The sequence below is a fragment of the Athene noctua genome, chromosome Z (genome assembly GCF_965140245.1).
Source record: "Athene noctua chromosome Z, bAthNoc1.hap1.1, whole genome shotgun sequence".
NCBI classification, from domain to species: domain Eukaryota; kingdom Metazoa; phylum Chordata; class Aves; order Strigiformes; family Strigidae; genus Athene; species Athene noctua.
The window spans coordinates 80,890,492-80,914,961 of record NC_134077.1 but is presented as its reverse complement, the minus strand read 5'-3'; the positions used below and the strand labels follow the sequence as shown (position 1 = coordinate 80,914,961).

The following is a 24,470-nucleotide window of genomic DNA, read 5'->3' as shown; positions in this document are numbered from 1 at the left end:
AGGTACAGAGTAATTCTGCAATCTAGCAAAATGACTTTTCTGACAGCTTCTCTGTCTATTCGGGAACACATACACATGCATACACATGTCAGAAGGAAACAAGGCAAACTTCTACTGGGCCAACTGATACTGCTGGAGAAAAAATCAAAAACAAACAAACAAAAAAAACCAAACTGACCTTGTTCAGGTAATGAAAAATGAAGTAGGATACTTCAGGCTACATATGAATCATTGCTCTGAGTTGCACTGTTCAGACAAATACCAAAAAGGAATTTCAGTATAAATAAAGGAATTATAGTGTGGGCCATTGGGGAAATTGACACGTGCTGTGAAATTTGCCATGTCTTGATCATTTCTTCATTTACTGTAATAAACATGCTGTTCTTCAAGGGTGATCTGTGTTTGTCCATGGGAATTGGTCTGTTACTAAGTTTTTTGTGGGTAGGGGGATTGTCTGAAGAGTAGAAGGAGGGGTAGGTTCAGGAAAAATAATGTTTTGAAATGTGAGCCATAAAATAGATATTTGTAATCCAAGTGTATTTGCTAAGTCTTTTTTGTTTTTCCAGAAGATTTTGCTCTTGAAAGTGCTTTTATATCCCCCATCTTACCACTTCCAAAACTTGAAGGACCTTGAACACAAAAGACTTAACACAAAATAGGCATCTATTATGCTAAGCAGAGCAGTACCAAGATTTTTTGCCTGTGGAAATTTTCTTCAAGATTGCTGCTGAAAATTGCAGCTCACAAAATGCCTTCCAGGAGGAATGTGAGCCACATGATCTATAGACTACCCAGCTCTGACCATAGCTGGCTACAGGAAAACAAACAGCCATCTTTCAGTAAAGTACAGACCTGAGGCATAAATCCTGGCAATGGGATTAAAGCGTGGATACACACAGCCTCAGACTTTAGCCCAATCCTTTGATTGCCTCACACAAACAGTATAAATTTTTGGTAACAAACAGAAAACATGCATTGCAAAGACCTTTGCCCTGTGCTGGCTTGATGTGATGATTCTCATGACATTAATATGAATTGACTGATTCACTATTTGTGTTCTTGTCTGGAAGATGGTATCTTTATCAAAACATATTTCCGGTTCTTGGAAGAGTGCTAAAAATAGTAGAAGTGCTAACCAACAGCAGGAAGCAGGCTCTGTGGATCATCATTTTATATTCCAACCTAGTTAACTACATTGGCTCCTAAAGAATAATAGTGTGAGGAGGGACTCACAAGAAATTATGCTTTTTGCTTTTATGCGTGTATTATATTTGTTAAGCATGAAACACAATCTTATCTGCAAGGAACAGCATAGCATTGTGCAGCTCCAAAGGAACACCAGAAAAGAAATCATGGCTTCAGGAATCAGAATTTCTTTTAAATTTCCTATTTTAGGAGCTCAAATGCTCCCACTGGTTCCCCTCCAGAGCTCAAATTCTCTGCACTGCTGATACCTCAATGTATTCCCCTCCAGCCATGCTGCTGTGCGATAAAAAGAGTTCAACATAGTTCCCAGTGGCTCTTCTCACCTTGTGCAACTTCCCAAGGCATGAATAGCTTATCAAAAAAAGTAGAGATCCCTCAAGCACTTTCACTTACTTTCAATGTCACAAAAGCCTGGCAAGGTATTATTTAGAGTTAAATGACTGGTTGAGCTATGGAGTACTCCTGCTCCAGGGGAATGATATGGGGTCCAGCTGTTACCACCAGCCACTGTGCCAGAATAATCTCCTGTAATTTGTGCTTGGAAGATGGAGGCAAAGGAGCCAGTAATAACAAAGTGTTGTGTTGCTTTGCTCTGGATTCTTCCTTGGCTTTCTGCTATTGAAGTAGAAGCTCCTGAAGAAAAGGGGTAGATTATGGGGAGCGGACTATATATTATTCTGTGGGTGGTAACCAAGATCCTGTTGTGTTCCAGCTGCCCATAACTCTTCTGCATAGTTGTTATAGTCAAATGGTTGACTGAGTATATGCTTTTTAGTTATGCTAAATAATTACCTTTATTTCACAAGCAAGGACCATGAGAACCATGTTTAACATGTTCTGGAGAAGAAAATTGTATAGAGGAGCATGTGTGGTTGAGTAGGATTGCTTGGACCCAAAGAAACGTTCTAGGAAAGGTCATGCTCTTTTCAGTAGTGTTGCTGAGCTGATGCTTGCCACAGTACAGAGCTGAGCAGATCTCAGGCCTGAAGGCACCTGGTGGAAGAGCACTTGTTTCCTAACCTCTGGTTTAAAATCGCCCTTCTACGATGTGTACCTTCTATCTGTTTGTACATTTTTTCCTTCTTTCCACAACAGTGCTCTGTTCCATAGTGGTTAATGGTGGTTTTGAGTGCTTTTGCTCACCACAAGGGTGAGCAGGAAGAGGTTTAAGTCACTATTTTTTTTTCCACAGAGCAGGAACATGAGGAAGATTTCATGTAGAGCTATCTCCAGAAGGAGCTCACAGATATTGTGATGCTTACAGCTCTTCTACCACCTGGCAAAAGTAAACCCAAATTGCTTGCTCTTTCCAGGCTCTCCTTTCAGGTGATGTTTAGTAACTAGCCTAAATTACAAAGAGCGTTTTGCCCTACATAACAACAGTCGAGGGGAATGTGACGATTCCCCTGTAGCAAATGTAGCAATGAAGCTACAATCTAGCAAAAGGTCCATGGAAGAAAGTTTGCCTTGGGATTTTTGGAGGGTGGCAAGGGATCAGATCTTTGTCTTCCCACCAAGCTCAGACTGAGAAGCTCTGGATACTGGCAGATGAAATGCTTTCTCCTCTAGTGGAATTCAGCAATTTTGCCACTTCAGACATAAATATTATGAAAGACCTTATGATATTAGTGATTGTTGCCAGCACACCCCATCCCCCATCCGTGCTCAATGGGAGTCCATCTTGTAAGCTGTTGTAGGCTGTCTGCTGGCAAAATGGGACATGGGTCTCCCTTTCCCCATCCCTTCCTGGCAGCAGGGGTTTTTCTACATTTGATTTTCAGAGGACTGTGGAGAGCACAGACTGAGCGGCTTGAACTGATCAATAGCACCTCGCCTTCAGGCTGCGTCATTCACCTCACAGAGCAACCTGCTTGGTAGTGAACTCACCGTGAACTGTCTCCTTGCTGGAGCACTTCTGTAAATAGGTCCTTGCTTGAGTGGAGGGATACCTAGGAACTCCCATCATTTCTGGGACAGAGTTTGCAATTCAGTAACATCCCTGCTAGCAGTATTGCCATGATCTGATTTCAGTGGCAGTGTGCATGCTCTGTCAAGCAAAACTGAGCTTGCTGTAGGAGCTTAGTTCTGTGCCCTCTTTTCTTTGTGGTATGTAGCCAGTCTTACAGCTTGTCATTTTTAACATTTAGTTGCGTGACTGTAGTCTACAGATGGGGAAAATCTATTATTTCTAGGGGCTGCACAGAAGGGTGATTTTGCAAGCAAGCAAGCTGTCAAAAGTGTATTGCAGATGATTTCAGTGGTACAGGAGACATGCTTGCCAGATCAGTGATGTACTCTGTAAAGTTTATTCTGGTGCACTGGAAGAGCATGCACTGCAGATGTGCAAACAGTGACCTCATTCTGTTCATATTGAAGACAGTGGGTGAAACCATTTGAAAATCCCAGTGATAATACACTTGAAGTACTACCATTTTCTTTAAATCTTACTATTACTTAGAGCTTGATAGGGTGTCAAACTAGTGTCCTTCAACAGAAGAGATCTTGAATCGTATAAACAAGTAATAAATCCTGAGCGGGTCTTTGTAGAAAATAAGTACTTTTGTGAGACATCACCTCAGGAATCTTTTCCCCTGACAGAAAATACTCTGACTTTATCAATGTCCATCTGTAGCACTGCTGAATACAGTCAGGGTTTAGTGACCAACAGTATTTGCTCTTCCCTGAGCTTTCACTGTGCCATTCACATACTGAAATGTGACAGGAGGAAAAGCTCAGGTACATCCTGGCTGTTCCTGGAGGAAAACGATGCTACATCTCTTCAAGATACCTGTTGAAGGATCTGAGCTACAAAAGTTCACAAAATGCCAGGTTTTGATCCATCTGGGCTCAGGATTTGGGAATCCATTTAGTTTGTACAGAAATCTTGTGCACAGTGGTTAGGTCTGTCTGCGAGACTGTTGCTGTCATAACGTAATGATTCCAGGCAGGAACTAGTACCTCTTTATGTTAAATTTTGTGCAAATATAGAACAGAGAGACTGTCTCTGTCACGAGGGGCTTGCAGACTAAATAAAGTTTCCCGTCTCCGGTGGTGGAGCAGTTGGAAGCCCAATAAAGATAGCCTGGGTAGCGTGGGTGGTGCTGTCTCTGCCATGGATTTAGAGATCTAAAGAGGCCACCAGAGAAACAACAGTGAGTGTTAGGAGTGGTCAAGAATGGAGGTACTTTTCTTTTTTAAAATGACCTTACAAAAAGTTAATATTTTAACACTACACTCTGTCTGGAGCCCAAGCCTCATTTGCCAAACTCTTGATGAGCAAAAAATAAAATATATTTCTAATCTGACCTTACTGAGGCCTCTAAGTCCTCTCCTCATTTGAACTATTTGGTCCTCTCCTATGTGGGGACTTGCAGCCAAGTGTGGGAACTTGCTTTCATACAGAGCTCAGCTGCTTCTTCATATGCAAGATGAGAGGTCACCTAACATTCAGACGTCCAAAACCTCAGATTCCTTTGTTGTGAAGGATAACTGAATTACATATCACACAAGTGCTAATGCCCAGAGGAGGGGAATTTTTCGTCCTCTCTTCTGTACCTGGAAATAAATTCCTAGCACTCTTCCCAGACTCTGCTGTCATCCCTGGAAAACCATTGTCTTTTCTTAGTGAAGCACAGGTGTTGGTTGTACATCCCCTTTCTGCAGGTCCGTGAAAAGACATGGTTGTGTGCAGCACTGTGCAAAGCCTGTAATTGTGTCCCATTTGGGCTCTGCAATGATCCAGCTTTTCAGGTAGCAGCACAGCCATCAAACTGTAATGAGCTTTGTGTGGAAGATATAAGTAGTTCAGTGGAAAGCCAGCAGTTTTCTTGAAAATGTAAAGAGATAAAAAACATTGGGTATTTCTCAGCAAAGCCGGTTTTAGTTTAGTTTGAAACAAATACGAGTTTTGATTCTCACCTTCACTGTCCCCTGTTAGGTAGGTGGGGAGCAGTTGTCCCTCTACCTCTTTCCTTTTCCTCTAGCTGAAGAAAGAGACAATATGAGCACTGTGCCAATCTGAGGAGGTCTGCCAGTAAGATGTCCAGAAATTACATACCTTTGCTCCATAAGATGACAGTCAGCTCTGCTAAGGCAAAGTCAGCATTGCCTCAGAAACTGTGGAGCAACCTGACTACCAAGGGGGAGATCCCATTAAGTGTAGTTTATAGAACAAAGTAGCTTTTTACTCCCTAAAGTTATTACCATCCTCTTATATGCAGAGAGCATACCCAATGGCAGTTGATTTAGTTTAGCAAAAGCGTGGAGCAAATACCATGTTGAATTCAGTGACGGAGTGCCCTTATGCTAGGTGCTTGAATTTACATGGTGCTTTCTGTCTCTTTTGGGCAACACTCTTCAGTATCTTTTGTCTTTTGAGAATGTTTCTTAAGGTCCATTTAAAGGGTCAGAGATACCACTTGCAGAAGTCTTTCAGGCCAAAGAGAGGCTTCAGGGAGAGGTGGTGGGGTGAGCTCCTTGGAGTCTGCTCCTCTGCTGTGGCACAGCCAGGTTGGTAGATCAGACCTTCCCTTCTACAGACTCCTGCAGGAGTTCACAATGTACAATCCGTATAAAATATCACAACCTGCCCACAAACTGTATTTTGCACCTTAATCCAGGAGCTGAGTAAAGAGAAATACACATTCACACAGACCTGAATGAAAACAGGTCCTTCACCCAGGGCTCCTACACAGATGTGCAGAGCAACAGGTTTAAGACAGCAGCAGATCATGACTATTGACTGACTTTTTGTTGCCTAAATCCCCAGAGGTGACTAATCTACCTATGTTAAAAAGATAAAGCCTGAAGGAAAGGTGATAAACCTTCTGAGGTAGCCACAGAGAAGGATCTGACCATCTTTGAGGAAGCTCGGGTGTGCAAAATAGTGTGTCTCCTGATGACTAATGATAGAAAGAAGAAAGAATACGACCTTTGGGAGGGAACCCATCTGCAGTTGCACCCTCTGCCTCCTTTGGCTTCCTGGTAGGAATTGCTCCAAAAATGTATTTTCAAGCTCACAGAAGAGCAAAACTTACAGAAATGCCATGGAAGGAGAAGAGAAGGTGTTTCAGAATCTGAGATTATAGAATGATAAGACCTCCTTAGCACAGAGGTCTCCAAAAGACCTGAGCAAAGACAGAGGACTTGCACAGAAACAGTTAAACAGTACCCACATGGTATCTTGTTGGGCTTCAGAAGAGTCCATGTTGTTCTGACTAGGGGATATGAGCAGGAAGAGGCAGTAATCAACCGAAGCTTCTTCTGGTATCTGTGTGTAGTTTTTTTCTTTTACACAGTTTGCTGTTTAATAAGCCATTCAGATGCTCTCACAGTTTTATAAACCTGTCAGGTGTACCAGCTAAGTGTGAAATTTAGCCAAACTGTACAGGCTTTGTTGCTTCAACCCCCACACACCTCAAGCACCAGTGCAGATAAACCTGTACAAATCATGCAGCAGTCCTGTGGGTCATGGAGATGCCCTTGAAGCTGAATTTCCAGACACACCTCACAGCAGGGATGCAAATCACAGAGAAATGCAGGCAGTTTTCTGAAGGGGAGTGGAACCTTCAACAGCATAGCAGAAATTTGCGCATTTATAAGTGGATATGGGTTCTGGAGCCAAACATCAAAGCAGTCAGTGTTTTCTTGTCACACCGCCCCACATCTCCCCTGTGGGTGCAGCAGACTGAGACTGTGCACTCCTCTGCATCCTGCCCAAAGCCACTGTGACCTGCAGCTGCGAGCATGCTGCCTTGAAGATCTGCAGCTAACCTGTCCCTGGAGAGCCAAGTGGGCAAGTGTCTCAGGCTTTGTACACTTACTCATTCCTCCTTATTTAAGGTGACACGCTGGTGGTAGAGAAGCTGCTGTGGGGTTCTGTGTTGCTGGGATCAGGGTGATCTCTGCCTTTGATGGTGCAGGGAGAAGGCTGGCAGATTAATTTGTTATGCAATATGTAGCGTAATGTCCCAACTGTTCCTATTCACGAAGAAAGTGTTGGGATGCTTGACCTAAAGGAATGACATAGCAGTAATAGCTCCTGCATACTGCTGAGGTTCAGTGTTGAGGCATGTGATCCTACACCTGTCAGATTAAATAAGCTTTCCAGAAGTAAACTGGTTGGAGATGAAGCCAGTTCTTTTATGTGCTCCGTAGGCAAGATGCCAAGGCCGAGGGTGGGTAGGATTTTTAGCATACCTAAATCACACACTAAGCATGCTTTTCTGCCAAGCAGATAGACATATCCACCCTCTCAGTCACGACCGCATTCATCATTTGTAGTCTCTAGTGTCTATGGTCTCATGTCAGAATAATGTGACTCCCCAGGTGAACAGGAGAGAGGCAGAGATGGCATGTCCAGCAGCTCCATCAGGCTCTGGGGCTCAGCATCACCAGTATGAAAGGATGCTGACAGCTGGAAGGTGGCAATTCTCAGGTTCTCAGTTGCATCTCCCTGAGCTTGTAGGGAAGTTTGTCTCCCTCTTTCTTTTTGGTGTGAAACAAGGCAGCCTTTCTCTTCCTGAATGTGAAAGTTAGAACACAAACACACCAGCAACTACAACTTATATCAGGTGATTCCTGAGCATCAGACAATGTGAGTATCCTTAGCTCACAACCAATGTTAGACAAAAGCTTAAAGAAAGGGTTTTGAGTTAATAACACGAAGTTATTAGCAACAAATGACGAGAAGTGTCTTTCAGCAGCAGAGGAGCCCTGTACATTACAACTGCTGCTAAGCACAGCCCTGCGACACCAGGAGATCTGGCATCATGCCATGCAGGTCAGCACCGAAAGCCTCAATGTTAGCAGGCAGGCTGCCACACTCACAGGTGAAGGGAGGAAGCATCAGTAAAAACAATTTGATGTGAGACACTGACACTCTGAAATAATTGGCTAATCCAGCCAGACTGTAAGGATTAAAACACAAAGCCCAGCTTTATGTATTAATTCCTTGATTTGGGTCTTTTCTACCATTACTTTCAAAATAACAAGCAAAAAGCTGGATATGATTCAAATACCAGAATCAGCACCAGTGTCATCCCTACAGGTCCTGGCCATTGCTCTGTGCTGACCAGCCAGACCAGTTTATTCCCTTTCCACTGCAGAAAATCCAATTTCTTCTTCACACTTAACATGTTGTGTCCTGGGGAATTTTAAGCTTCTTGAAATGGAGTTGTCTCTCATATGTGCAATTAAACAGGATAAAGAGGGAAAACAAATTCTGCTGAAATCACAGTCTTGGTGATTCTGATCTAAGTTCTCACCAAGTGAAAAATAACACAGAGAGATCCTCACCAGGCACTTGCTTTGTGGGAAACTAGTGTAAAGAATCACAGCTTCAGCTTGGATGCCTTGACTTAAAAACTTTGTGATTTACTTTTCATTTCTTAATGCAATAGTTAGAAATTCCATAGTGGTTGCCATACTGTATTGATCAGCACCTACTTTGTAGGTTAAGATGAGCCTTGTAAATGTGTTTCTCCGCACATTTAATATCTTGCTGTAATCAGAGATGTTTCCTTCTGTTTTACAATGTCCTGTTTGGCAGCATGAAGAGATACTTAAGGAGTGTATAGAGCATGAGGGTAAAAAAGGAGACACACTCTTTTCTTTGGAGCTGTGGAAATGTGGTTAGGTTAAGCCTGTCTTTCTCCTTTTCAAAAGCAAACAGTGGAAGGATGTACACTGAACAGCATGGTTTTAAACCAAGGCCAATTAGTAGCATCGTGATAGTAGGGAAGAGTTAACAAACTGGTTTTCTACTCATCCTGAAGAAAACTCCTTGTATATTTTTACGAATGAAAACTTAGATCAAAGGCTGCTTAACACTCTAACCAAAATTTTAAGTACAGAAAAAAGTAGTTGATTAAAAGTATCTTATTTCAGAATTTTACTGTTTTTCTAGAGAAAATGGAATTTTCAGAATTTGTTCTACACAAAATTACCTAGTAAATTCCACCTTATTTTTAGTAAGAAAAATTATTTGCTAGATGAATACGCTGAATTTTCCATCTAGCTCAAGATGCAGCAGAACAAGGTCAGTGCTAACAAGGTATACACATGATCTTGAAGGTTAGCTGTAGTAGGCACTAGGTAATGACGTTCAGCTGCCTGCCATTTATGACTGGTATTAAGGATTATCCAGAATAATGGATAAATATTTCATGATTTATACTAACAATGTGCTCTGTACAGGCTTTTCAGCACTTTACGGAAATAATTGATGCCACAGAGAAGGTTGCTACAGGACTCTGGTGGTCCTGAGCTCTTACCCGTTTTCAGGGTTAGTGTAAGAACTTGCAAGTTTTGGAAGAGATACTGATGTGGATTTAATAAGGGGTGGGAACCTGGCATTTATGGGACATCTGTTTGATTCACTGTTGTATCTCACAGAAAAGATACTCAAACACCAATGACCCCGGTCACCTCTCAGCAGCCATTTAAGAGCCTGACACCCTTGATCAAATCATAAATGCATAGCAAAGTGGGGATTTATTCCACTCAGGACTGAAGGGAAGCATCATCTGTGGGTCTCAGCCCATGTTCAGTTTCAGTTCAGAGTGGGGAAGAGAGAAGGAGAGTCAACCACATCTTTCCATATTTGAAGGACTCATTATGGTGGTGGCCCAGTCAAAAATGCCCATGGTTTGTGTTAGACCTGAAACGCAGCTTCCAGTGAGCTGGTAACATTCAGCGAAAGGGGGATACTGCAGGTAAAATCCTGGTTGAATCAAAATGGGGATGATCGCTCAATTGAAGTGGGAATTTCCCCATGTGATACCAGAGGAACCATGTTTTCTCCTAAAATAATTTCACTTCACCATCTCAATGAGACATTTTTCCATTGTGTCCTCTTTCAAAATTGCTAATGAGTGAGTTTTTCAAAGGGAAATTCATCACTTTTCATTAAGAGCTGTTGTTCTGGGAGCAGTGCCATCCTTTTATTTGTTGTTTGAGATGCATGGTGATTTTAATTAAGCAGTCGTTGTCTGTGTGCATCATGAAGGTTGCATTTGGTGACCAGGGAGCTATAATAAGCATGCAGGGCAGCTGAAGTTTTTGCTGCAATCCTTTCAGATATTACTGTCTTCACCAGAGAGGATCCTTTCTCCTCTTGGACAGCTTTCTCCTGCATAGTCTCATGTATGACATTGGCAGTAGGCTTGTGGCAGTCATGAAGTGTTCATATTCAGAAGCCCTGAGTGGGAGTTAATCCTATAGGGCTTCAAATTGATGAACTCCTTTGGTGTCCCAAACACGCAGAATGACTATTATGATTCTCTTACTTGAACTTTGAGTTGCAGGCAGTGCGCATGTGGACGCAGAGCTACTCTATTTGCATTAGCAGGTCAGCACAGAAAAAACACATCCTTTGACATCATGCAAGGGAAGCCTAAGTTTTAGATGAAAGGGAGGACATAAATTTTGAGTGAAAACTGTTAGTCTGCATGCAAGTGACAAAAATCAGCAAGAAAGGGGGCTACAGACCAGAAACATTGGCTTCTTTACTGGGATCACTTAAGTTGGTTACAGGGAGCTTATATCTCTGCATCTCTCTCAAATCACCTCATTCTTGTACATAAGCAAATAACTTCTTTGACACTCACTACTGGAAAAAAGGGAGGCAAGGCTGCAATGAAAACTGGTGTATTTCTGGTCTGAAAGCATTGGCTTTCTTCACCCTGAGTCAACTCTCAGCAAGTGATACAACCTTCCCATTATCAGGAACCTGTTCAATAGATGAGAAACAAAGCATTTCCATAACTTCTAGGATCTTCTACTTACTCCTTCACCAGGGTCTGCCTCTGTGAATTAAGCCTATCCTGTGTCCAAAACCAACATGCCAAGACATTTCTTGCATGCTGTTGCAAGCTGTCTATTTAATGGGGATCAACTCTTGTGACAGCAATCTCCAGTTTAAACCAGTTTCACAAGAAAGGAGGTGAAGGGCATACATACCTGGTCATTAACTGTTCACCTTGTCTCTAATCTTGCCTTTTCCTCCTGCTTTGTATAAAACTGTAGAAAAAGTAAGCATGAGGAAAGGAGCTAATCTCAGCCTTTATCTTTTAGGTGGGTTTCACATGCTCCACTCAGGCATTTATCTGTGGCACCTGTGCAATTGGGAACTCCTGTTGTTCATTGCTCGATAACCCATCTGTGTGTTGCTTCAGGTGATGGAAATGGTCACAGCTTTGTCATAAGATATGTGTATGATACATGGAAAGCATTACAGTAATATCTTATATTCCTGCTGTTCCTGCATCCCATCTAGATTTGTAACAGGCAGCTTGTTTTGTTCTGGCATGGACAGGGTACAGTAAGATGAGCAACCCAGGCCCTAGGCACTTAAGAACTTTTTAAACCATGAATCTGTGCTTTAGGTAATAAGCTTCCTGCACAGGGAAACTGTAAGTGAAAAAGGATGGCAGTTTCTTAGATGCTACATAGGAGCACAGACTGCTGTATCCTTAAGTTCAGAAGCTGAGTTCCAGTGTAGAGATGCAGGAACTTGTCTCTGGGTCATGTTTCAGCTTAGCCAGGTCGTCGTTGGTTTCAGGGGTCTGGGCAGAGAGGGTCTTGCAGGAGAATGCCTGAGAGAGCAAGCCAATAGCTGACATGTGTGTGTTGATGGTAACTGCAGAGAAAAATGGATCTCAGAAATGGATAGACTCTGGTTCTGCTAGGAGCAGGGTAGGAAAAGAGCTGCAGGAGGAGTTACTTCCCATAATCTTAAAAAACACAAATTTCCCAGTGCTCATAACAGGAGACCAGACAAGCCTCCAGCTTGCAGTTACGGAGCCTGTGTGGCTACCCATAACAACAAGATATTCACCAAGCACACTTATGCCAGCGCATATGGTGATCTAGTTTGATACACTTGGCAGAATGATGGGCTCCACCTTCTTGTACTGGCAGCAAGTAATGAAAGTGGGCATTGATCATCCAAAAGGAGCAGGCATCCTGCCACCAACCTTCGAGGCATGTTTACTCTGATGTAACTGTGTCTCTGCTTCAGCTCTGCGTCCTGCCTCTTCTGGTGCTGTGATTTCTATTGTATGCTGTTTACAACAGCAAAAAATGCTCAGAACTGCATTTTTGCAAAGTGCTGCCAGTACTGGGCTGCACCTCTGCAACCGGTAGTCAGGAGAGTTTCCCACTCTTCAAACACACCAGGAAAATAAAAGAAATGACCAGATGAGAATGAAGCGGGGAGCGGGGAAATTCAGGAAAAAACCTGAAGATTAGCCTCCTGTGTTTCTTAATATTTTCTTTCCTGTGAACCATTACTTCTGAAGCATAAAAGAGGAAACAAATTTACAGATTTGATTTCACTGCTGAGAGATGTGAAGTCATCACAGTGAAGATGGTCATTTAAACTACTACCCGGCTGTAAGTTTCAGTTTCCATGAGGAATGATTTCTTGAAATTATGCTAACTGCAGGTTGAAATCATTAGCAGAACCCAGATGCTACTTTTCCCCCAGAGTTCTGGATGTCCCTGAAGTGGCAACAGAAAAATGAGGTGTCAGCAGCTCTTTTGCTTGTTTGTTTCCTTACTTGCTGCCCTAAAAATCTGCGAGCTTTAAATAAACAGAGAATAATATCTGGAACTGTGCAGAGTGGATAAAATAATCTCTTGCTGAAGAAATTCGTGTGATTCTTTGAGGACAGTTCTTCGTAACTGTTTTCCTTGCTTTGAAGCAGACTGTAATTTTCCCCCACCCGTGCCATTTTTGGGTGCACTTGTTTTCCGTTGGCACGACAGGCAGGAGCTTACCCTCCTCCACCCACTGCTGTGTGGCAAGCTGGACAGTTGCCTGGCATGCAGGATAAAGCCAATGGGAAACCTCTTCACTGAAACTACAGGTAGTAGCTTCTCCAGTGTCATGCTGCCCATCTCCTTGAGGGTCACAGGATCCATGTTAGGTTTTTTGTGGAGTTGGGGATTTTTTTTGGTTTTCCCCCCATGTTCTTCTGGATACCTGTACCATAAGCCTTAGCCAGCCATCAGCTTTGAGCATGTATTTTCTCAGTGAGGTCAATCAAATAGCATTTAGCTTCTGTGCTGCTCTGTGGAGTGCTTTCTGCACATGTCTGACCTGGCTTTAAACCAAAGAAATCAGGTGTTTCTGCCAGTGCAAGGGAAGCAGAGGCCCTTACCAAGGCTTTACTGCCCCAAGGATTTACTGGCTTTAGAGGTACATGTTTCTCCGCAGACAGTTATGACTCTCTGAGCTGAATAATCTCTGTATCACTTCCCACACTGTGCAGGCAGATTTCTAAACAAGAACAAAAATGATTTTGTAATGGAAAATTGAAGTATTATCTGACTGCCATGTCACAGAGCAGCAGTTTGGTATCACTTGTTTTTTTCAAGGTCTTATGTTTGGTTTTGTGTTGGTTTTGTTGTTGTTGTTGGTTTGGGGTTTTTTGACTGGAACAGTTTGACAATTCTAATACTAAACTATGTTATTCTGATCAAATGTAATACAGGATTCAGACAAAAATCCTGCAACACTGATGAATGAAAAATCAGTGGTAGGATGAGCATGAAAGAAGGCCAAGCACATAAAAACTTAGCAAACATCCTCAAAACAATCCGTGGTTTGCAGGTTCCTGAACCAGATGCAATTTCAGTTTGTGTAGGAAACAGTATTCCTTCTCTCTGACTGTCCCCAGGCTTTCCATCGCCTTCTAGCACCCACAGCATCATGAGACAGGGATTTTTACAGCAGACCTTTGCCTTGGCTTGAAACTTGTCCTATCTGGTTTCACTTGATGCCCCTCCTTTTCTTTCAGGGAAGATGTAGTGAGCAGTAGTTGCCCACTGTCTGTCTCCATTCCCCCACTCATGATTTTACAGATCTCCATTTTATCTTCCCAACACCTCTCTCTCTTCCAAGCGGATTGGGTCTTACCAAGTATCTGATATTTGTTTTTTAGCAATAGGAAAGTGGCACTGGCACCTTTAGCTAAGAAGCAATTGCTTCCTTTTTGAAATCAAACTTCTTGGAAAAGAAAATAAATGTATGGTTTCCATGTTGCACATCCACATGTGAATGCCTGAGTGCAAATCTCATTTTTCATTGAACAGATTTCAAGGTGTGAGTAACCTTGCCATTTGACCTATGTTCTTTTCCCACCATTTGGGTGTGTGAGTAAAAAATCAAGTACTTTCACTTTCCCATTTTCCTAATTTTTTTGGTGAAGGGAGGGATATAAGGTTTAAATCTTATTTTACTCATGAAAGTCCCAAATATTCAGAGCATCCTGAGTGTACCTCCCAAATGGTACTCCTCTACCATTTTGGAAGGATAACCATCCGTGATGACTATCTGTATTCTTACAGAAGCAGCACACCACAGATACAAATCTTTCCTTTTAAACCTACCATATTCACAGTAAAACTGGCATCAGTGCCTGTTTTCTCCACCCCTTTTCAACCTAGTTTCTATAATCCTTTCAGTTCTTAAAAAAAAAACCAGAAACACTTGGTGTCCACAGACTAGCTTCAAGGAACTCTGTGTGTGTGTGACATCCCATCTGACGGTTTTCACTAGCCCCCTCAAAAGGTGCAGAAACTACAAAATTGGGTCATCCTGTATATACCCCAGCATCCTCCTGGCTCATGCCTTCATCCTATCGCTTGAGCTCAGTGCATCCTTACCAGGAGGAGGAGATTGGGGATGCTCTTGAGGGTTACTTCATGGAGGTGATTAGTGTTAACTGCTAGCTGAAGCAGTGATGGATTACTCCCTGCATTGAAGAAAAAAAAAAAAAAAGAGGACATGCATTTAACTGAAGCTGTCTGGGGTAAAACTGTGAAAATAAAGTGAGCGCTTTATTTTCTTGGTGCTAGGACCCTTAGTAAATTTGTAACTTAACGGGCATACTTGGAAAAAACATACCTTTAATTAGATGAACAAAGTAACGAGGAACATTTAGTGCTTTCAATGTAGATAAGTGCCTTAATAAATGCTTATGTGTAAGCATGTGCTTTATGTGACAGTGTTTTCAGTAAAGTCCTGAATCAGGAGCCTGCTTAAGTAGGGGCTGGTTTCATTTGCTCAATGTCTAAAATCCTTGACATGCTGATTTTGGTGGGATTTTTGTCAGCCAGTCCAATCTTCTACCACATTTTTTCAGAACACTCCCATATAAACCAGGAAAAGAGATAGTCACAACCTTCAGTGACTGGGAGAAGCCTAAACTGAATGTGATCTAGTGACCTGAAGGTGAAATGTCCTGATAGCTAATTACCAATGCTGCAAATCATGCAATCTTGAGAGAAAAAAATACTTTTGTTGTCATACTCCTCAGCCATAGCTGTGGTACAAAATCAAATAGTAGAGGTGTGCAGTCAAGCTGACTTAATGCCAGTGAAATGGAAATGTGAGCAATATTCCAATTCAAATCCACAGAAGCCCACTAGTTAGTAAGTAGTGAAGTATTTTAGTGCCTGCTGTGTTGCTGCCTACAGGGAAAATACTCTAAGAGCTTTCCCTTTCTCACAAAGAATAGAAGTTTCCATCTATGTTTTATAAGGCTGTCTTGTCACATCCATTATACAGCATAACACAACCAACCAGAGGAGGTACTATGTTTTAGCAAGACGGTTTTTGTGAAGTGTAGAATACGTTTATGTACACAAAAGCATATGTATATATACACACATATAAATGTAGGTCAGTTAACTGTGGAGATGTAGGTGCCTTATGGTGGCCTATGGAGTGTCAGATGTGGGGGGTTAATGCCTCCATATGTGAAATCCAAACATTCTGTCATCTGGCTAGTTTAGAGCAAACAGTGCAGAATTATCCTTATTCTGAGAATATTAGGCCATTAACTGGAGCAGCTTTTAGAACTACTTTATTCCAGTCCATGGCTGACCAGCTATTTGAGGAAATAGCAGAGAAAAAATTCTCTTTTCGGTCTCCAAAGTGTGCTGTTAGTTTCACAGAATGAAGAAAATGGCAAGAGAGATCCCTGAACAGTGTCGGGGTTTTTTAACCCCTGAGCTATCCAGTATCCTGTTCCATTCAAAAATGCAAAGGGGAGATGAGGATTGGAGGAGTGATACAAGGGATGATCCACACCATCAATTTTATATAAGAAAGGACATTAAAGGTACATGCATAAATTTTGTATGCTTGTGTGTGCACAAATGCAAACTATCTTCTGCATGCAGAGAGCAATGAGATGTCAAGTTTTCAGCTGAAGACAGGCACTGTTTGTGACATTTTAATTACCCAGAAATCCAGTTTTCCTATTCTGGAACAACTTCAGCAAACTATTTTTGTTCAGCATGACATACGTAAGACAGTGGGGCGTGTGTGCCTGTAGATGCAGATATACACAAACAATCAGCATGTAAGACTGTGCAGTGTATTACGAACTGCTTGACATATGCATCATTTCACTAGTTTGCCTCTTCTGGGTTCATTACTCCAGCCCTCACATCACCATTCTGATGTCTCACTCTTTAGCAGGAGTAGTCCAGACAGTTATCTAGCTCCATGTTTTGCTTTGTTTTGAGTGAGACTGGCATTTTAAAAAAAAAAAAAAGCACTATTAATTTCTGCATAGGCAGCATCTTATCATATGCCCCTTGAGGAGATGGCATGAAGGTTTGAAATCCCTGAAAAGCAGAGAATTCCCAGAGCATCAGTAGGGCACCTAGAAATAAGACAGAAAAATTACTTTGGGGCTTAAGGAATCCTCAAATGTCTTCAAGCCCAGCCTTACAGCTACTGAAATATTTAAATAACAAAAACATGCTTTCACAGTAGGGAATAAAAACTGTTGTTCCAGTAAAAACTGAGGCTGGTACACTTGTTTGACTGACTCCATTTACTACTCAGTATTTCTGTCTTGGCTACACAATCTAAAATAAGAAAAGACCTCCAGGAGAGGGAAACTGATCCAGACTGGGGATGGGTGAGGAGAAATGTTCCCTGCAAAGGTGCAGAAGATTGACAAAAAGCAAACAGTTGTTCCTTCATGACAGGAGGGTGTTGCAGGGGAGAAAAGCAGGTCATCCTGCTCTTGAAACACCTGAGAGAGTCTGCTGCCTGCTGAGGGGAACAGCCTGGGCACGGACGAGTGACCGTGTTCATGAACGTGACTGAAAACCTTCAGCTGTGGAAATGACCCTGCTGTCCTTGGTGGCTTGAATTTTAAACAAAGCCAGCTGGGGGTTATCTGTCCCATTTGCTTTGCAGGTAAATCCCATGCAATCTGGCTAAAACACCTTCTCCTTGTCAAGCCCAGGGAAAGTCTTTCCACCAACCTCACCAGGGAAAAACACTGTCTGTAGCCCAGCTTCCTTCCTCCATGATGCCACCCACTGCTTTCGTGTTGCCTTACTGTCACAACTGCACCACGCAGTCCATGGTTTTGGCCCGGCATCTCAAATGCAAAAGCACATCTTTGTCCCTTTAACTACTCTCTCAGCTGTTATGCCTGTTTTCTCCCCTCCTCTGGGACTGTGCACTCTGTTGCTGCTCCGGCTGCTGGGAACAAGCGAGGAGAATTTCTCCTGCTGGTGAGCGACTGGCTAGTCTGGGGCTGGCATCTTCCCAGGACGCTGCTGTTTGCATACCAGCAGGCAGAGAAGCAGGTGAAATGGGACTGATGACATCTGTACAGATGCGTTTGACTGCTTACATGCTCTTACGAATCTGTTACCCGTAAAGCTTCCGTTTCTCTGACGAGATTTCTCTCTCTCTCTCAAATTATTTTTCCAAGGAGAAAAGGAAAAGGCAGACAGAAATAGAAGGCAAGAGACAACAGCTTGAGGACCAGATACTTCAGCTGCAGCATTTCAAGGTAAGGGACTGATGCCAGAAATGATGGATTGACTAAATCTGTTCATTATTAGACATGCAGATCACACGTCTGAAAGCTGGGAAGAGCCCACTCCGACATGAAGCAGCTTTCACTGCCGGAGCCTATCTCTTGTAGTGATCATGTCCTGCCTGCTTTTCATTCTGTGTGTTTCATGCACAGGACCATGTTGCAGAAGCAGCTTAGGAGCATGGAGTCGGGAGGGTGTTAGCGCAGGCAGCACGGTGGTGCTGTTATGATTTAACACTATTATTTATTATACATAATGATAAGACACCAATTGCTGTGGATTGGGTGTGCACTGCATAGCTTCAGTGAGCACTTTCTGCCTGCAGAGCTGCGTTGTATTTTTCTGGTGCCTGTCATTAGATTTTGTGTGCATGTGTGTGTGTTACAGAGGGAGTGTTAGTTAGCATGCATGTGTGTGTGTGTGTGTCAAGCTTTAATCGTAGGATGAAGTTATTAAGCATACATAGCATAAAAAAATGGGCACGTATCCACATGCAGGGCGGGTGTTGATGCATACGTGTGCCTCTACATGGAGAGGAGCCTTGATATTTAGCAGGGTGCCAAGCAGCCCCAGTCCCCATTGGACTCCATGACAGCTGCAGATAGTATCATTTGAAAGCTATCCTGGTTATTTCTGTCATTTATCCTTCCTGTCAGTAGCAGAGTTTGTCTTTACATTTGTGCATAGCAAAGAGAGGAACAAGACCATACATGTGATCTTTTTGTAACCAGTGCACAATTGTGGTCAAATCTCATTAGATTAGTTCAATAGGGCAGCCCGAGGGATTTCAGTGATTAAAAGATGATCAGAACTGGACAGTCTATCCTTGCAGCAAGTGAGCTGGGCTGTGTTTTTAAAAATAGAGATGTTTAGGTTGCTTGTGCGGTAGTATGTGTATGTGTGTGTGTGAACAGTGCACCTGCATGGGGAGATGGTGCACAGAATGTCTTCCCTGCCCACGCATGCACCTGAAGACTAGACTTCAAGTTATGCTACAGACAGGATCCTTCTCCTGTCTCTTCAAGCCCCTGCTATCATGTTCTGTAAACTATTCCTCATTTTCTGGTAAATATGATGCAGTTAAGCGCAAGTAATTGATTGCAGCCTACACAAATGCTCCGTCGGGTTCACCATAAATCTGTGGATGTCACACGTTGTCTTTGGTGTTACCAGTCGATGTGATTGAATTTCTGTGGTGCAACAGGAGCTGCCATTTCGTTCAGGCTGCCATTGACTACAGGCAAGGGAGAATTTCTTTTAAGGACCGTAGGGTGATGCAGCAGGGCAGTAAGATGCCTTTTCAGTGCCTTCATGATGCTTTTTTTTTTTTTCCCTTCTTGCTGCAAAGCTGAGGACTTCCTTTATCATGTTAACTGTTTCCAAGCTAACTGAATTATGATTTTTCCTGAAATTCTTTAAGCAGAGCCTTTTGAAAAGCCAGTTCTAGCAATTCTGTATTTCATCTGATTTATTTTGACACAGCTGTTGCTAAACTGAGTTTTATCATCATCCATAGGGAAAAGGAAAACCTCTCAAGGTGGTGCAGGGGGGTCAGCCCCTCAGCTGGTATAAACTGGTACTGATTTCAGCCCTGCTATGCTGATTGCCACTAGCAGAGGTTCAGTCTTGCTGCATGGATTTCTTGAGTGACACACATGAAAATTAACTATTTCCCTTTACTATTTAGCTCACAGCCTGGAGCAAGAGCAGTAATTTTACAGGAAGCTAAGGGGAGATCAGGGCACAGAAATGTAAAATGGCAGCTTCTCAGCTAAAAACACAACCAGACTTAAGGTCTGCAATTCTGAGTGCAAGGATGAGCATCAAGATACGATAGGAGCTTCTCTACCTCTACATTCAGTGGCATCATTTGTCACTAGAGGAGAAGTGTGTTGCTTTTAGTGGAGTGGTCATGGTGACTGCTGCTCCAGGAGCTGCCTGTACCACCTCACTGTACCGCCAAACAGTCTGCTGGGAGAACTGGATGAGGTGATAGCAGAGGCCTATGTGGGATTACAGAGTTCATCCTCATTGCTGCTGGGCACTTCCTAAACCGAGAGAGGTCCCAGGCTCAAAAAAAAATAAAAAAAAAAAAAGGAAGTAAACTGGCTTGATAGTATTTTCCCTTCTCTGTGGAGACAGACCAAGCAAACTGCATTTTCTCTTCATTCTTTGTTCAGTGTTATGGTTGTTTAGTGGGATGCTGATGAAAATTGTACTTGGCCCGCCAGGCTGCTCTGTTCATTTCTAAAGCTGTGTATCCTGCCCCACCTCTCCAAGACTCACCCTCACCTCACCCTGGTTGCTCTGAGTCTCTGCAAGTCAGGGGCTCCGAGTCTTCTATGAATATAATCCTCCAGCCTGCCTTACTTTGGGTTGTGTAAGTGCATCCATTTTCCTTCCAAAGTGCTAGGTAGTACATGGTTCATTTCCTGAATTATGTGGGTTTCAACTAATTCTGTACAAAACATAAATCTGGGTCAAAAAAATCAGGCTTGCCCAGGAAGCCCATGTATTTCCCCAAAATGTTGTAAGGTTGTGGATGTCAGTGTAGAGTGTAAGGGCTTCATATCATTGTTCATTGAAGTCTGCTGTGGAGAAACCTTTGAAAATAGTATCTGGGTTAATCCTGTGTCTGTAGTATCTGGGTTGATCCCACAAGCATAACAGCTTGAATTCACCCAAAGACATTCATGACAGGCTTCAATGGGTTTGCTTCATTTTTGTGAAATGTCAAAGTAATTTTCTTTTTAAAATACACTGTGTAAAATAGCATGTTTGGTTACCTAATAAAGGTTCTGAAAGCTACAGGGATTCTGTTAATTTCAGACAATTTTATTCACATAGGAAAATATCTAATAGAAATAGTTTATTGCGAGTGTGTATGCTGGATCACCTACAGTTTTCAAGTTGCTGATGCCAATTAGACCCCTGGCAATATGACTTAACTCTATTAGCAGTTCATTCATTTCTCCCTTGTTACATACCTGGCTGAAAATGGCCCCTTTGTTTTAGGCAGAACAACCCAACAAACTCCAGAGTTAGTAAATATCAGCACTGAACCTGGATGAGACTTTGGCAACATGTTTTGCAAAGGCTTCCAAGAATGAGGCCGATGGCTTTATGGATGAGAACACCCAGACAAAACCATGGCTCAGCTATTGATGGTCTGTGTGAGTTTCTGAGATATCAGTGAAACCCTCCAAATGTGAAAGTCTGGAGTAGGAAAGAGTCTAGGGTAGCGTAGGCTCTAAAAACTCAATTCCCTCATTGCTGACACTGAAAGCCATTATCACCTCTTCTGTGAATCACTGGGAAGTAGGGTTGCTGGGAATAGAGCATCCTCCTGGTATTTCAGGGCTGTTGGGGCACTCCGTTGAAGGCAGGAGGTGTATTTGTCTACTGTACAATCAGATGTTTCATTGGAAAGGCCCTTGGTGTTGGAAAAGGTATAAGGGTGCTTTGAAGCTCCATGTTTTGAGACTGAACGTGCTGTTTTTCTCTAATAAGAAGCAATTTACAATAGCTTCCCTTACATCCCACCTACTTTAATCTTTAATACCAAAACAATCCTTCTTCTTTCATATAACACAAGTTGTGTTTTGTTGTGTTTTCTGACAGTCCATAGAGTTTAAACTTCATGCATTGGCAGTTCATTGGGCATATGCCTACAAAAGGGGCTTGCCACATCTGTGGGAACTGGCGATGTTACCAGCTTCTATAGTTTGAAATCAGAGCAGTGGGCAAAATTCACCTTATGCAAACATTCTGTCTGCAGTATCTATCAACATGATGTGGTTTTTTGAGGAAGACAGTAATTTATTTTGCTTGATTAGTTGCACTGGAGATATAACCTACAAACAACAGCTGCTTTTAATAACTTGTTCAGCTAGGCAGCAGTTGGGCAGGCCCATTTTAATGGAGATGTTTACTATTTCAGACAAACTCTGGGACAGAAGTGTTTCTTCCAAGATCTGGCTGCCTCTGTAGTTAGTTGAACAGGATTTCTATAATTGTTTGCTGTAGCTCTGTTTGATAGCGGCTGGTAATAAAATAAACAGCACAAAACCTCCAAATTGAATGAAAAATTACCTCTCTGCTGTTACTTTAACTGTTAACAATAAATCCATTTACCACAGTTATTTTATTTCTGGAGTGGTATAAATATTAGAGACCTATTTCTGTTAACATCTGCTTCTTAAAGACTGCAGTTCATGAACACTTAATCTATAACATAATTACATCTTTACTCTGAAGCAAAGGAAAGCCTTTTTATGTTACAGAGATTTTGTTAGGGTATGAGTTTGGCTGAAACTATCTTACCTATAAATAAATTTTAATTTTATTTTTCCACAGTTATATTGCTATCCTCAATTTATTCTAGTCTTAAAATAACTGCTGTCAGAGAATATAAATAGATCTGTCTGTCCATATATATATGTATGCAGCAGTGTAGAAAAACAAAGATAATTTTCACAAATGAAGGAATGTTTTTATTCCTTTATGTTGAATCCCTTTAGGATTTTCAAGTAAATTAACCCTTAAACCAAATGACGACTCAGTCAAGCACACAAAAAATGTTTGATGATGTCATGGGCAGTCTCCATTCTCCACAGGGTCAGCGGATAGCCTCCAAATCCTATTCTTATTAATAGTTGAGCAGTCATTCTGGTAAATGATGTCTGCTGTGACAGTCCCAGGCCGACCCTCTGTTTTTAATGTACTGGATCCCACTGCACCTCTGCAAGACTGGAGGTCCATCATCTCCATTTCCTAACCACAGTTCTGGGGCATGGAGAGGTTAAGAGCTAATTTGGAGATAAATTTCCATTTCCAAGAGCATAGGGGACCCCTGTTTGTCCCTTTCTGTGCGTTAGTATCTTTGGGATGATGCCCATCTTTTGCTGGAAGGCTCACCTCCCACCACGATTTAAGCTGAGAAGTGAAAGGCTCTCCACCTCTCTGCTAACCTGTTTTGTGATCCAGAAGAGAAATCCAGATTCCTTAGGCCAGAAGGGGAGTGGGTGAGGGAACAGGACTGCACAGCCTAAGGATTTATAGCGCTTGCTCTATCTGAATTACTTACAGAGTATGAAACCTTTGGATATCCTTGCTGGGAAGTAGTGGTTGGAAAGGAGGGTTTTCAAAAATTCTTATATCTTTTCTTTTTCAGTAATCAGAAAACAAAATATCTATCCCCAAATAAAATCTTTAAACCACAATAGGATAGATTCTCCATGCCAGCTATGCAAATTGACTACCCCAAAGAGATGAAAGCTCTAGTCCTTTAACTCATGTTTCTTATATGCTTGCATGTCATTGCCACACAGCTGAATATACCATAATTATTCTGGAAAAATTCTCTGCAATAATGCTTTCCTTCACGAAAAAGGTATTGTGTGTGAGTTGTACTTCAAACTGGGGAAGAGTTATCCTGGAATGACCATGTAAGTAAGCATCCCCATACACGCAGGACTTCCTTGAAACCCATCAAAATCAGTACTCATGTTTTCACTGACAGTAAGGTCCTTTGAGCAGGTTATTGCCACTCTGGCAGTTTTCATTTTAGCCAGACTATGTCAAAGTAGCTCAAGGATGTTTACAGCTCACTTCAACCCTAGCCCCTCCTAATGGCCCAATACATGCTCAAAAATGAATTCACATGACCCAAATCCAGCTTTTTAAAACAATGATTGTAGGAACTTCTAAGACCAGAAAAGAAAGGAATCTCTGAAAAATAGCTTTTCTTTTTGCCTCTTTTGACTGATGTGTGTATGTGGGAAGGAGTGATAAACTGAAGCTGAGGACAGACTGAATAGGAGAGGAAATTATTATTTCAGAAGATAATAGTAAAAGCATCTGTGGCTGTGTAGTAATTATGATAACTTGCAAAGCTTATTTGTTGGGGGGGGAGACAGTTTTAACTATTCTAAAAGAAGGTTGGTTTGTTTGGTTGTTTTTTCTTTCAAAACCATGTTTTTTCTTCCTTTAAAAACATGAATTGAGTACTCACTGGGAAAAACAAAGCATACCTAAATTTCTTGCTCCAGGAAGTAAAAGTGTGATCAAACTCTTTTCATGTGTGGAGGGTCTTATTCAGTTTTTCAGTCCAACCGCATAAAGTCCAGAAACTTCAGCTAGCTTGAAGATATTTCTTACTCCAGCTCCAAATTCCCTGGGAAACAGAAATGTTCTCATGGAGTTATAGAGTAATTTATGTGTGAGGGGCCCTGAAGGTCTCTTCATGCCCCTGACAGCAGGGGCAGGTTGCTCCCATGCCCATCCGCGTCCGATTACATTTGGACTCTTGCCCAGGATGGAGATCCCATGGCCTTCCTGAGAAACCTGCTCCCACATATACACTCATTGCAGCATCCCGTTTTGCAGTGTGTGTCCCCACACTG

At 42.2% G+C, this 24,470-nt stretch overlaps 1 protein-coding gene across 8 annotated transcripts in view; it reads left to right on the top strand.

Annotated features, from left to right (window-relative positions):
* Nucleotides 1–24,470, top strand: part of PALM2AKAP2 (PALM2 and AKAP2 fusion) — a 262,585-nt gene that overhangs the window by 25,883 nt on the left and 212,232 nt on the right. For all 8 annotated transcript variants that reach the window (XM_074932056.1, XM_074932057.1, XM_074932061.1 and 5 more), the window contains exon 2: nucleotides 17,958–18,038. In XM_074932056.1, coding sequence (XP_074788157.1) covers nucleotides 17,958–18,038 — 81 coding nt within the window. The remainder of the gene's footprint in view (nucleotides 1–17,957; nucleotides 18,039–24,470) is intronic.